The following is a 12,911-nucleotide window of genomic DNA, read 5'->3' on the forward strand; positions in this document are numbered from 1 at the left end:
CTATATTTATGCTTGGTAGTTGTATTTGGGTTCTCATCTTTGTCTACAGCTGTTTATAATACAAACTATTCAGTGGTGCGTGTTTTGAAAGTAATTAAAAGGCACACATATACAGAATGTGTTAAACTTGCAAGAAAACTTAAAATTGCAAGAATGCAATTCCTAGTCCCAGCTGTGCAACCAAGGAAATTCAGGCAATATTCTGGGTGATGAGTCTTGGAAGAAGACTACCTTATCAGGGACTACAGAGTATGAAATGTATCTTGCAGAAGAAACTCGTATTTCACAAGACTATGTTTATGCAAATTAGTGGTTTTCTTTCATATCAGAAAACAAAGCTTGCTGATCAATTATTTAATTGTGAATTTAATACTGAAAAGTCTGATGGCTCAATAGTTATTGCTGTAAGGAAGTTTCAGACTCATGTGCAGCTGCTGTATGTTTGACATAGGCCATGAATTCACACACAAAAGTCCATCAAAAATGCCTCTTCAGAGTTATTTGATATTAAAAAATCCTAGGAAGGATGAAACAGGCAGAATAAATTCTGGATTAAAAAATTGCATTAAAAATTCAACCACATAAAATTTTTCTTGCTCTATAACCTCAGATGTATTAGCATAACCATCACATGAATCTTTTTTCAGATGCCAGTGGGTAATTATAGGAACACAGGGTGGATCCTCATCTGGTGAAAATCGTTATAGCTGCACAGAAGCCAATTTATGCCAGCTGAAGTTCTGGCCCATAAAATCTCTCCTAAACCTGAAAGAACATCTTGTACTACAGTGTTATTGGTCTTCAGGTGATTGAAAACCATCTTGATAAACAGTGTGGTCTCAGGAAAGAAACAGGACTGTATGCCTGACAAATTTCTGCTCTGAGTTCCTTTATTTAACTTGGTTAGAATAGTATATTTAAGCAAAAGCTTGCATGGTACAATGCACACGCCATTAGTCACATGCTGCTTCTCAATAGTGAAACCATCAATTTTATTATAGATGTGAATATGTGCAAGAGGTCTAACTATAATTGGAACATTAGCCAAGAAACAGATGGGGATTCTGATTAAGAGTATACCTCTTGGGTATATGTTGTACAAGCAGCATTTCTAGCAGAAGAGAGAAGGTTATCAAGCCCTCTTATAGTATATGCAAACTAGATACAAACACAGCAACATAAACTAGAAATTTGATTTTGGACATTGTGTTTTTAAGAAAAGGTTCTATTTCACATAAAGTAAGCACAACACTAGCCTCCACGCAATACAAAATATGTGTTCTATCTGTTCCACAGAAGAGCATTTTGGATTATCTATTTTTAAATTGAGTATTAAAAAAAAATAATCCAGATCACTACCATAGATATGAGTGATTTAAATGTGGAAAATGAAGTAATGTGCAAATGCTGTTGAGTGTTATGGAAAAGAGATATCAGATCTATTATTTTCGTAGAAGAATAACTAGGGGTTTTTTAAATGGATCCTTTAAATTTTGTGGTTAATATATTTAAACCTTAAATTTAAGAACTTTATTTCAGAATTTATTTTTTTTTTAAGAATTGAAGGTTTTGCAAATATGAAACTACCTACTTGCCTTACCCAGAGCACGAGTAACAAACATACCCAACTCTCAGGAATAAAACTTCCGCTCGCTCTTGAAAGTCACATCAGGACACAGCATAGCTTGCATATTCCAGGTATCATTTTCCTACCTCACCTCCCAGTTTTGTTTATAGTTCCTGAGATTTCTATTCCCTGATTTTCTAGTGCCTGTGTTGTATTGAACTGTTGGAAATTTTATCATTGCCAGTGGTACAAAACTGTAGCAGAGCAGTCTTGCAGTTCATATTGCCCCAGCAGACCACCAGACAACTATCAGTCTCTCAGAATTATCCAGTTTAATTCAGACAGCATTCTCTAGGATCGACCAGTGGACTAATATCAAGACCCAGAGTATCCTCATTTTTCCAGAGGATCCTCTTTTTTCGACAAAGATTTTCACCCAGAATATTGCAGCTCCTACTCACTGCACCTCACACAGATTCAGATTCAAATGTGGCTGAAAAAAGCCACTTCAGTATGTGATGCCACATGCAGCAAGTAACTGAGTAGCTGTTGCACAGTCCCTTCTAACAAATACCTGTTTCCTTTTTTTCTATTCTCATAATGTACCAAACACTCTTTCTTGTTATACTTTTTATATAAGGAACTAATTCCTAAAACAATTTAGGTTACATATTCATAGAATATTATATATGCTATAAAAACTTAACAATTAATCAAGCTGAGAGAGAGCAGCTCATGCAAAGTAGGTAACTTCACCAAGAGACCAGATAAACATATTGAAGATGGCAAAGGTTATGATTTCAATATTTGGATTCATGGGAAAGTTATTTGTCTGGATCCTTCTACCTCTAACGTTCATTACATTGAAGAAGAGCCATTCTTTTCTTTATGAGTAGATAATAAAGGTAATTGGAATTACTCATGTAAATCAAATGGAGAAGAGAACTAGGGTAAAAAAACCCCAAACCTACACTCTGAAAACACGTTGTGTGACAATGTATAGAGGCCATTGGGAGCAGCTCCTTCCTCCAGAACACAATCGCATCTGCTCTCTGTGGACTAATGTGCCATAGCATGCAATTTAGTGCTACATAAACTCACCTTGAATACGCACTGTGGAATCTCTCGTTCAAATGCTGTACAATTATTCCCACAACACTGTTCAGCTCCCTCACTGTTATTGCTGATATTCTGTCAGCACTGAAAAGACAAATTAATACTAGCCATGACAGACTCAGGATTGCCAAATTAAGTGATGCAGATAGCAGGGAGGAAGGCAGGTTCCTTCTCCATTTGCAACTCCTCCTTTTCCCTGTTTTCCTCTTACCGCTTTAAGCAATCCTTTATAAGATGCTCATAATACCATTCTAGTTTCCTACATGAGTTTTCTAGTGAGAAGTAAATCCAAAGACTGATCCCTATAGACTTTATTTCTAGGCAATCTCCTCACGAAGATCCAACAGCATGTTCTGTTCCTGACAGATCTACCACCCTGTTCCGGAACAATTCCTGTCTGCAGAAAATAGAGCTTATACTCTTTCTCCCCTAAATGCTCTCTACTTTCTTGATTATTGTGGCCAGCATCACCATTCAACATGTCAGTCAGTTTTGTAATCTTCACAACATCTTCAGTTTACCTTTTTTTAAGTTCACCACATGGCTGCGCAAAATTGCACCAGGAATTTCCACTAGTGTTAACTTTGCTAAAATAGAGGATTTCCTGTCCACCATCACAGCCTAAACTCTTGTACAAGTTCTGTCTCCTGTCTCAATTTCTGCATATTCTTTTCTGGTTCACATCCATTGAAAATACTACTGCAAAGAGTATTTGTCAGCCAGTCATTTTGATCGTATCACCTCAGTTTCTGTATTCCCTCTTTACTAATATACTTTCACACACATACACTGATCAATCAGTCTTGACAACACTTTAGATGTTGGTGTGCCAAGATCAGTGCCAACTGTGGTGACTGGTATGACCTTAGAGATTGCTTGTAGAGTTTTCTCTCTGTCTGCTGTATCCTAGGCTCAAAATTCTTTGGAGCGAGCAGGGAAAAGAAGTGATCTGTATTATTCTGCTTTATTCATGCAACATCCAAGCACCATGGGCCACTCTCCATGAAGCAGGCTCTTGTATTCCAAAACAATGCATCAAACATGACAGCAGAATTTCCCTGCTGAGAATACTTTTTTTGTAGTCTAACATACCAGTTCTGCTATGACATATGGGTCCTATGAGACTTACTGTCTTCTAAAAGAGAGAAAAAAGCTTTTAGCTTTAACTTTAAAATAGTTCTTAATTATAAAAACAATAGATTAATTAATTATAAAAACAATTTTTCGTTGTTTCCTCAGGCTGGGATGGTATGGCTATTATTTCACACATTCTAGATTTATTAATTATGATCAGAAGCTTCACAAAAAATCTGGGAGTCACTGAATACTCAAAATATAATTTTTTCAAGTTCACAAACTCTGTTTCAGTTGTTTGGTCTGGCACAGATAGTTCTAGATCTTAAAATATTGTCTCTATTTGCTATTACTAACAGCAAATCTTTAATAAAGAATTTACACTGTCACCCCCTCTTGACAGCACATGAGGGCTTCTTAATCATTCAGAACCTGGGCAAAAGTTTACTGTGCCAGAGACCTATTTCTAAGGAAAATTCTGCAATGCTGTCAAAGCACACAAGTGAGGTATAGTATAGACCTACCTGGCTAATTATATACTAGCTCAGGTATGCAGGTAGCAATGGAGGTTGGCAACATTAACCCACATAAACTAGCAATCCAATGATTAGAGGAAATGCAGGTAGATATGCAGCCCCTGCTGAGGCCTGTGCTGCCACGGCTACATCACAATTGGCACTTAGTTCCTTTAAAATGAGCTAGAGTGTGTCCCAAGAACACTGACTGACGTAGGAAAACTATGATGCTCCAGACTGATGCCAACAAGGGCCAGACGACAGCATTTGGTCCTGCTCACGTGTGAGATCCCACTTCCTGGTAATACTTGCTGCCTATTCAAGAGTATTTTTTGCCCTGTCACACTTTGCAGTACGCACCTATTCATTGTGGCATTACATACTGCTGTAATTAAGATTCTGCTTTGATTTCCAATATAAACATACCATATTAGTAGCAACTTTTTCTCTGAAAGGACTCCTACGTTTACTACATACACTTCCTTATGCTTGTTTTACCAGAAGTAGAGAGAGAGGCGGGTTAATCGGGCTTCATTACTACATCTCTTATGTGATAAAAATTATTCACTTAATTTGAAAGGAAATATTTTGTGATTATCTAAAATCTGGTACCAATTTTATCACTGAAATAAGAGAAGTGTTTATTACACACAGAATTTTGATGCTTCCCTTATTACTGGGATTTTTCTATGTTAACCTTCAGCTCTTATGGTTATTTTGCAATGTGTTCAGACTGAGCTGTTGACCAACCAAACTCAAGCTGGTTCCCCGTGGCCTTCAGCAGTATTTCAGAGAACAAATGCCCTCGAGTCCGCTGTGTTCTGAGCCGAGCACTGTTGAGCAAGGTAGGAGGATCCAGTTCCAAATTATTTCTGTCACAAGTGCCATAAAATAAAAGAGGTTGGAAACAGGCAAATTCTGTTTTCACTTCCATAAAAGGAAAGACTGGGCAGCGGACAAGAGAATTCAAGGTTAATGATTAATGGACAAAGAATTTCTTGCAAAGCATTGATAATTCTCTCCTTTTCTCATCTCTTTGCAGAATTTAGCAGCGCATTCTCCAACTCCCATTCAGTGAAAGAAGAAATGAAAAGTTTGCAACTTCTCTCATTTTTGTTGCTTTCTTGTATCATCACCCCAGCAAATACATATGGAGGAAAGAAAAAAGGTAATATCCTATCAAACATAAATAGTGATCATGAACTTTTTTTGAAATGTTTATGCTATAGAAATTAAGTAGTATTGACTGTCTGGTCATCAGCATGTTGGTGTTTGGGGTTTGAGTGTTATGTTCCCTTAAAATGCGGCATTTATAACTGTTTATGTTTATTGGAAAATGTAGTTTGTAATTACAACAAACATTTCTCAGTGGAAATCTATACATTCTGATACTATAGACTTAAGGTAATCTGACCTTTAACAAAACTTCTACTGAAGCTAATTTAAAAATGTATTAGTATATAAAAATATACACTGAACTGTTATCAGTTATAATCTTTGGTGTTGGAAGTATTCTATAAAATAGATTCAGTCTCCTACTATGAATAAAAATTTCTAGCTATCTGACAGTGCTGACAGCTTTCATTTTCTGAGTTGCGTAATGTAGGCTGCCTTTCACCTCATGTGATGAATATCTTTGAGTGAGAGATACATCTGCAGTATATTTTGTAGTAAAGTACTGTGGAGGATCTTTATAATTTATATGGTTGTACAACCATTTTCTACGCATTTGTGACACTGCACATTATGTCGGTATCTGTGTGACTGTTGAGTATGACAGTGCATCACGTAACTGTATTTCTTAAATCCCCTCTAATGTGATTGACAAAGACAATTCCATGTTTGCCTGCACCGTTGAGCCATACATAGCAAGCATTAGTTTTCCTTCTTATCTAACTGCATTTCTAATACTCTGTCAGGAGGGGATAAATGTAGCTTTCTCCTTAGCTGGAAATAAAGCAAGATATGCACATTCACAGAAGTACGGCCTCTTTCAGGAGCTGTGTTCTACATTTATGTTAATTTGTATTAACAGTTTTAGAAACAATTTCCTATAAAAATGCTTTATATATAATAGACACAGAGATTTCAATCTACAGGAGGCAGAACCACCTTTCTTTGATTCTGCACATTAAACTTACCCTTGGGTTTTACTTTGAACAGTATAAAATCCTTGAATTAAAACACAATGAGAACTGTAAATTTCAATTAATGCTATAACTTGGCCTGGCTCACCGGGCAGCAAGGCCTGCACATCCTTAACAGTCTCTTAGCAAGCTATTTGGAAACCTTGATCAAATTCTTGATCAAATCAGAGCACTGATTTTAGTTTGAGGCTTCTAACATTATCTTTGCCCAGATCTATTCAGACTCCACTGTGCACTTAAAGTTTAGTTCACCTTGGATACAAACACAAGGCAGAGAGAAAAAGTCACCGCACCCCCACTCTTTTACAGTCACAGGTCTTGCCTTATGCCAGCTCACATCCCCCTGCCCCCACTCTCCGTGGCACCTTTTATAGCAAGGTCAGTCACTTCACTCTCTCCATCCCCCTTTCCCCTCATGACCTAGTACTCCTATGTCAACAGACTTCACTTGTTTGCTTATTGGTTCTGCAGCTTAAAACCTTGCTTGTGGGCCACAAAAGACAGGTCACATGTCATATTAGCACTAGCAGATATGCCTAAGTTTATCATATGTTGAAGAGAGAGACTGATTTAAGAAGCAGAGCAGGTAAAAATGCAAAACAATCTACTGTGTTTTCTTCTAAAGGCTATCCACAGCCTAACTCGATCTGCTACCGAGAGCAGTTACAAGGTTAAAGGTCCTGCTATTCCATTATGTAGAATTCAGACCCTTGTCTCCTGTCAGTTTTAAATTGGTACAACTCTAATTCACACTATCCATTTAAATTAATGTATATTTCTGCACCTTTCACTCCCTTCCTCTCCTTCTCCAATCCAACCTCAGCCACACTAGCTCTGTCCATAAGATAATGCAATTCCCTGTTCTGAAAACTTTGCCGTATTTCTGTTACCATTTGATTCATCAGTATCAAATGTCTGGCATGTAATTTTAGCCCAAGCAATTGCCTATAAGGGAACCATCCTCTAAAAGAGCAATCACCGTGTAGTAAGTCCTTCTCATTTATTTGTATCCAGCAAATAAACAACACCCTGCTTCAATTTTCTCTGTATCATTCTATCCCCCTACACAGTAAAAGAGATTACATCACAAAAAAAGAATTCATAGGAATTAGACTGCAGCAGGTAAATCACTGTAGGTAGGTGTATATAAATCCTTTTGTTCAAGTTATGTAAATAAATACATATTATAGGTTCTTATTTTATACTTAAATACATAGAATAAGATGGACTGCATTACCACGCAAACACATCATCACATTTAAAGCACATGCAGAGGTTATTCTTAAAAAGCCACAGAGTGTTTCTGAAATGCCATGGTTTTCTTGTATATTTATATAGCAGGAAATAAATTTGGCATTTTTTGGCAAAAGTTCATTATCTAAAAGCAGCATCCCAAAAAAAGACCAGAAATAAGCACCTAAAAATAAGATCCCTGAAGTTGAGCCAAGATGATTCTTTCTAAAAGTATGCAAAAAATATTTCAATGTAAGCTCTTATTTATTTTTATTCTTCTGGAAACTTAAAACCAGATGGAAATATATTCCATTATTCCACTTCATTGTGTAGAATAGTCAGTAGTTGACCTGAAAATACATGTTGTTGAGCTAGAACTAAGTAAATTTGGTTTACAGTCACTCAGATCCTATGTATCCTAAACTCCTTATGTCCTAAACTCCAGCTGTGCTTCCATGACATTGCTGTTCCAAGGTTCTCAGTTTCTTCTCCCCATCTCTACAACATGTCTATATTCCTGAATTACCCCATGACTTAGTGCCTCCCATGGTACCCCATGGATGTCCCAGCACACTCTAGCTTCCTCATGTACCTTACACAACCCTTGCTCGGACGCTCCTCAGCCTGAGATCCACTCCATGGTCTCCCTCCCCAGCCCTGCACTACTGTGACCTCCTCACACCTGCTACCTACCCTTTTTTGCTTTGCTCTGCATACATGCTGTGAGTGTTTCAGGGGTACGGTTGTGTCCCTTGACTAGCTAGTGTGGACAGGCTCATGGATCAGGTAGTAACTGGCCCAGGGCTGCTCACTGCACCAAGTGGGAAGGAAGCTACTACACTCCTGTGTTTGGTACTGGTGCTCAAACACAACCAAATTCCAGGGACAAAATGGTTTGAGCTAATTGCATCCCCAATGCCTGCATGAGCTGAACTCAAGCACAAACCAGTACTCTCTGAGTTTTCCTGTCTGATGAGTGGTTGGTTGTCTCCAAATGACAGAGTGCAAGGTAACAGCTAAGCTTTATGGATAAGCGAAGTGCTAGAATTAAATGTTTACTTGAACACTGTGTAAATGCAATAGCAAATGTGTTGCTACAACGGTCTTTCTTCTCTATCCAGCTGTTGATTTTCAGAAAACATGTAGGAATTTAATATTTGATACCTCTTTCTCTCTATAAAGTTTTATTTAAATTGGCTACAAAAATTACTGAAGAGAATGATTCTCTTTCTCTCCCTCTTCTTCATATGCACAAATATACCATGATTACAGCCTATGGAAACAAGACTAAAAAACATTAATATTTCTAGTTTACTTCAATGGAGTTTGTGCAGCATCACTGACCTCAAGATTCAGGTCACTTCTACTTAAATCATTTAAATAGGGATTCAGGAGCTAAATTTTATCTCATTCTGAAATATTTGTCCAAGACATCCTGGAAGTTGAAAGTTCAGATTTTAGTATACTAACCAGTTACACTAATGATCTATGTTATGCCATTATTAGAAAAAATTCTACAAATGTATTTGCTGCCATTTTCTGAGTAGCTGTGTTTCAGAAATACGGTATATGTACACAGCATTTGCAATGCTCTCAGGAGTCTTAGAATTCTACCAAAATTTCTATAATCTGAAACAGATATTTTTCCTTTTGGCACCTGGAAAAAATCTACAAATATAGTTTCAGACATAAATTTTCACCACAGAGTCTGAAATATAACTGTAGTCTAACTAATTGAAGACCCTTTGCTTTTTCCCATGAAAAGAGACAATAATGGGCACTCGATCGACAAAGGAACTATTCATGCATGAAACAAGTTTCAATATTTCTACTAATGCAAGTGACAGAACATCTTAATGAGGCCGTTAAATTCACCAGAGGACTGTAATTCACTTGACTTAGGCATTACATTCTTCTGACTACTACTGTATGAATAGTGGTTGAACTCATATGACACTTGAGAAACTTGAACACACAGAACATTTCTTGATAACGTGGCAGTGCAATCTAATTGCTTAACTAATTTTCTTCCTTTTTCTCTCAAACTAAAGAAGGTTATAGTTGTTTTTTAAATATATATATAGTTTGAATGGAAAATATCAATAAAACCATTCATTACTAAAGAGAACATTTTTCTTTTCTGATTATTGTGTAGTTCACTCTAGGTTTATATTGCACATTTCATTTTGGTAAACACAGTTATGCCCAATCCATGTGGAGCCTCAGGGTTAGTAATAGGGTTTCATGAACAGCAGTGCAATATTGATGATGTAGCTCATAACACCATATGGTCCCCTAGGGCGGCCTTAACACAGTGACCTTTTTTCCTATATGTTAGCTAGAGCTAAGAGACTGTTTGCTGAAGCTAAGTCGGACTCCTCATATAGTGGAATAGCTTGGCAGCAGGTGGATGGGCCAGCAGCCACGTCCAAGCAGCATGATTAAGATTTCCTGGCAACATAGGCAGTAACTGGCAAAAGAGACAGAAGGGGCCATCTATCTGCACATGCCAAGACTGGGTGATAAAGTTCACTGCTTTGGCAACAGGCCAAATGTGAATTACAGTTCTTCCAAAAAAATATTTTCATGTCTATGTTCCAAGTTAAAAAAATTACCGCTTTCACACTTTGTAGCTTTTCTTCTAGAAAAAATGTACGGTTTTTTAAGTAATACTACAATGACACCTTTCTTGCTTGTTCCTTTTAATTTTTAAAAAAATTGTTACAATTGCTAATATCCCCAGGAAGCATTACCTGCACAGGATTGCACACCCTTACACATACCCAACAAAAGCTTTTGCTGGTGCTGAAATGCTTCTAATACAACATGGTTGCGGAAATGGGAGTTGTTGCCTAAAAATAGTCACAGACATTCTCCTGCCTTCTCTGATTTGCTTGCCCAGTCCAGTAAAATCCATTTGAATCTTCTACCAACAATACAGTTTATATTTGGGCTCCTACTTGGCCTCCAGACTTCATGGTGTTTCCCTAAGTACAACAAATAACTATCAGGTAAATAACAGAAAGAAAACGACAAAAATGAAATCTAGACGTACTGAATATGAGTGGAGAAGGGGTTTAAACACATATTGCTCTCTGGAATAAAAACAGCATGTCTGATCTGAAAGATCAATTTTTATTAGAGAAGCTCTCAAAATTTCTGCTATTTTGAAGTATTTGATCCAAACACCATTTCCTCATTTTGCATATTGCTTTAGTCAGTAAGTGAAACTGATGGAGACTACTTACAGAGGAAGGTACTGAACCATGGGAGAGATTATGACAGAGCAGGTCCAAGGACAAAGAGAAAAACATACATATATGTTTGATCTTGCTTTGCCTCTGGAGTTGACAAACTCCCATAAAATTCCGCTACACTGGCATATCTTAATGCTAACTTTGTAAATATATAGAAAAACTGCTGAGATTAAATTTTTAATTTTAAAGTGTTGTGTACTTGGCCTCCAGACTTCATGGTGTTTCCCTAAGTACAACAAATAACTATCAGGTAAATAACAGAAAGAAAACTACAAAAATGAAATCTAGACGTACTGAATATGAGTGGAGAAGGGGTTCACTTGTGGCTCTACTTTATGCATCTTAGTCTGAAAATAATCTGTAGTATCTGACTGGAGGATTTTATTCAGTCTTTCAAGCACCGCTCTTCTCCCTTTCATCAACAAAGGGACATAAGGGATGTTAGAGGACATCAATTAAGGTTTAACTCCATGTTTGCTAATCTGCATTGCCAAAAACCACTCGAATTAGGGATGCTGTCAAATCAGGGTAGGAGGGCTGTGTGTGTTCCTTAGTTATATTCATTAAAAATTATGCTGGAAAACTATCAAAATACATCCTGATTTATTTACCAAAAAGCATTATTCAGGGAATGCTTTCACCCCAGAATTTACAGCTTTCCAACAGAATTTTTTTAAAAGTTTAATCACTTGTAAGAATGATGGATAGTATTTAAAATTATCATTATTTTCAGAAAGATATGAAAGCTACTGCATTTCTGAAACTGAGTACTGTTACTGAAGCAGTATATTGCTTTCAATGCCTAAATTGTGAGGAAAAAATAACAATATGAATTAGCAACATTTTTAGGATGTATGGAAAAGGTTTAACCTCAAGTTTATTGTGCCAGATACATGATTTGTAAACTATGCATCTTTCTTACTGAATTACATTATGTAAGAATCCCAAAAGCCTTCTACAGGTATTGAATCAGGCCCTTAGTAGCTACTTAAATTCTTTTTTAATGTCTAATCTTAGACTCTAGTCCCCATTAAAGCTGCAATATCACTCCTCTTCTGCAATTCACTAGTCAGCAGTTTTCAGACCTTTCAAACATCTGTACAATTTCATAACCTTGACTAAAATAGCTTATGTCTATGACAACATATACATTGCCACCTACACAACAGTGCCCAGCTAAACTACAAGGAAACTTGACAACCCTGATTGCATTTCATGTGTTTATGCAAATGAGAGTAAGCAGGATGCAGCATGACCTAGAGCAGAGGTTCACTATCAAGAACAAGACTTTCACAGGCCGTATCTGTGCAGGATTCCCCAAATCTGCTGTTCAAGTTAAGGACCAACTACAACAAGGAAAAAAATAGAGTCTTCTCAGACACTTGAAAGTAACTCCAAAGCAGTTTTTGTATATTTTTCAGGAAGCAGCAGAAAATTTAATGGACAGGATGTATTCCTCCCTCCAGAGTACAGAGCAAATGGAGGGAACTGTGACTAGATTACAGTTAATTCTCTGGCCTGCACTTCCATTTGTGCCAAAATAAGCAGGGCAGGTTGCAAAATTAGAGTCTAGATACTAAAAGAAATAAAAGAACTTAGAATATTAAAATAAACAACTCAGTGACTGGACCTCTGCAGTGCTAGAAGATACATGGAATGCCAGCTGGCACATCATCTAAAAATCTACGGTGCTCTTTATCCATCATGGCTACCTTCTGCTTACCTGGGAATAGAAATTAAAGCTTGTTCTTTTAATTGGGAACAGGTTTTTGTAAGAGACATAATAAATCATTGCTTTCTTAGTAGATGACATCAAAGACTCATGGAAGCCGAGGCACTAAAATGAGGTGTTTGTATCAGAAATCTTTGTTTATAGCTTGCCCAATAAGGCTCTTTTTAGAGCTCCTCAAGAAAATATGTCAGCGTGAAGTGCTGAAATTGCTCTTCTGTGTTTCATTGACTATTGCAATTCTGCCATCTTTACTTATACTGGCTAGTAAGC

At 37.1% G+C, this 12,911-nt stretch overlaps 1 protein-coding gene and 1 long non-coding RNA gene across 3 annotated transcripts in view; one reads left to right on the plus strand and one right to left on the minus strand.

The window, feature by feature from the left end:
* Window positions 1–12,911, minus strand: part of LOC128914647 (uncharacterized) — a 100,846-nt gene that overhangs the window by 64,320 nt on the left and 23,615 nt on the right. The gene's annotated exons all lie outside the window — the stretch shown is intronic.
* The window catches only part of LIPC (lipase C, hepatic type), a 59,569-nt gene continuing 51,940 nt past the window's right edge, over window positions 5,283–12,911 (plus strand). The window contains exon 1 of one of the 2 annotated variants that reach the window (XM_054213926.1): window positions 5,283–5,440. In XM_054213926.1, coding sequence (XP_054069901.1) covers window positions 5,359–5,440 — 82 coding nt within the window. In that variant the 5' untranslated portion in view covers window positions 5,283–5,358. The remainder of the gene's footprint in view (window positions 5,441–12,911) is intronic. The other variant, XM_054213927.1, reaches the window with a different exon arrangement.

This window comes from Rissa tridactyla, chromosome 9, assembly GCF_028500815.1.
Source record: "Rissa tridactyla isolate bRisTri1 chromosome 9, bRisTri1.patW.cur.20221130, whole genome shotgun sequence".
NCBI classification, from domain to species: Eukaryota; Metazoa; Chordata; class Aves; order Charadriiformes; family Laridae; genus Rissa; species Rissa tridactyla.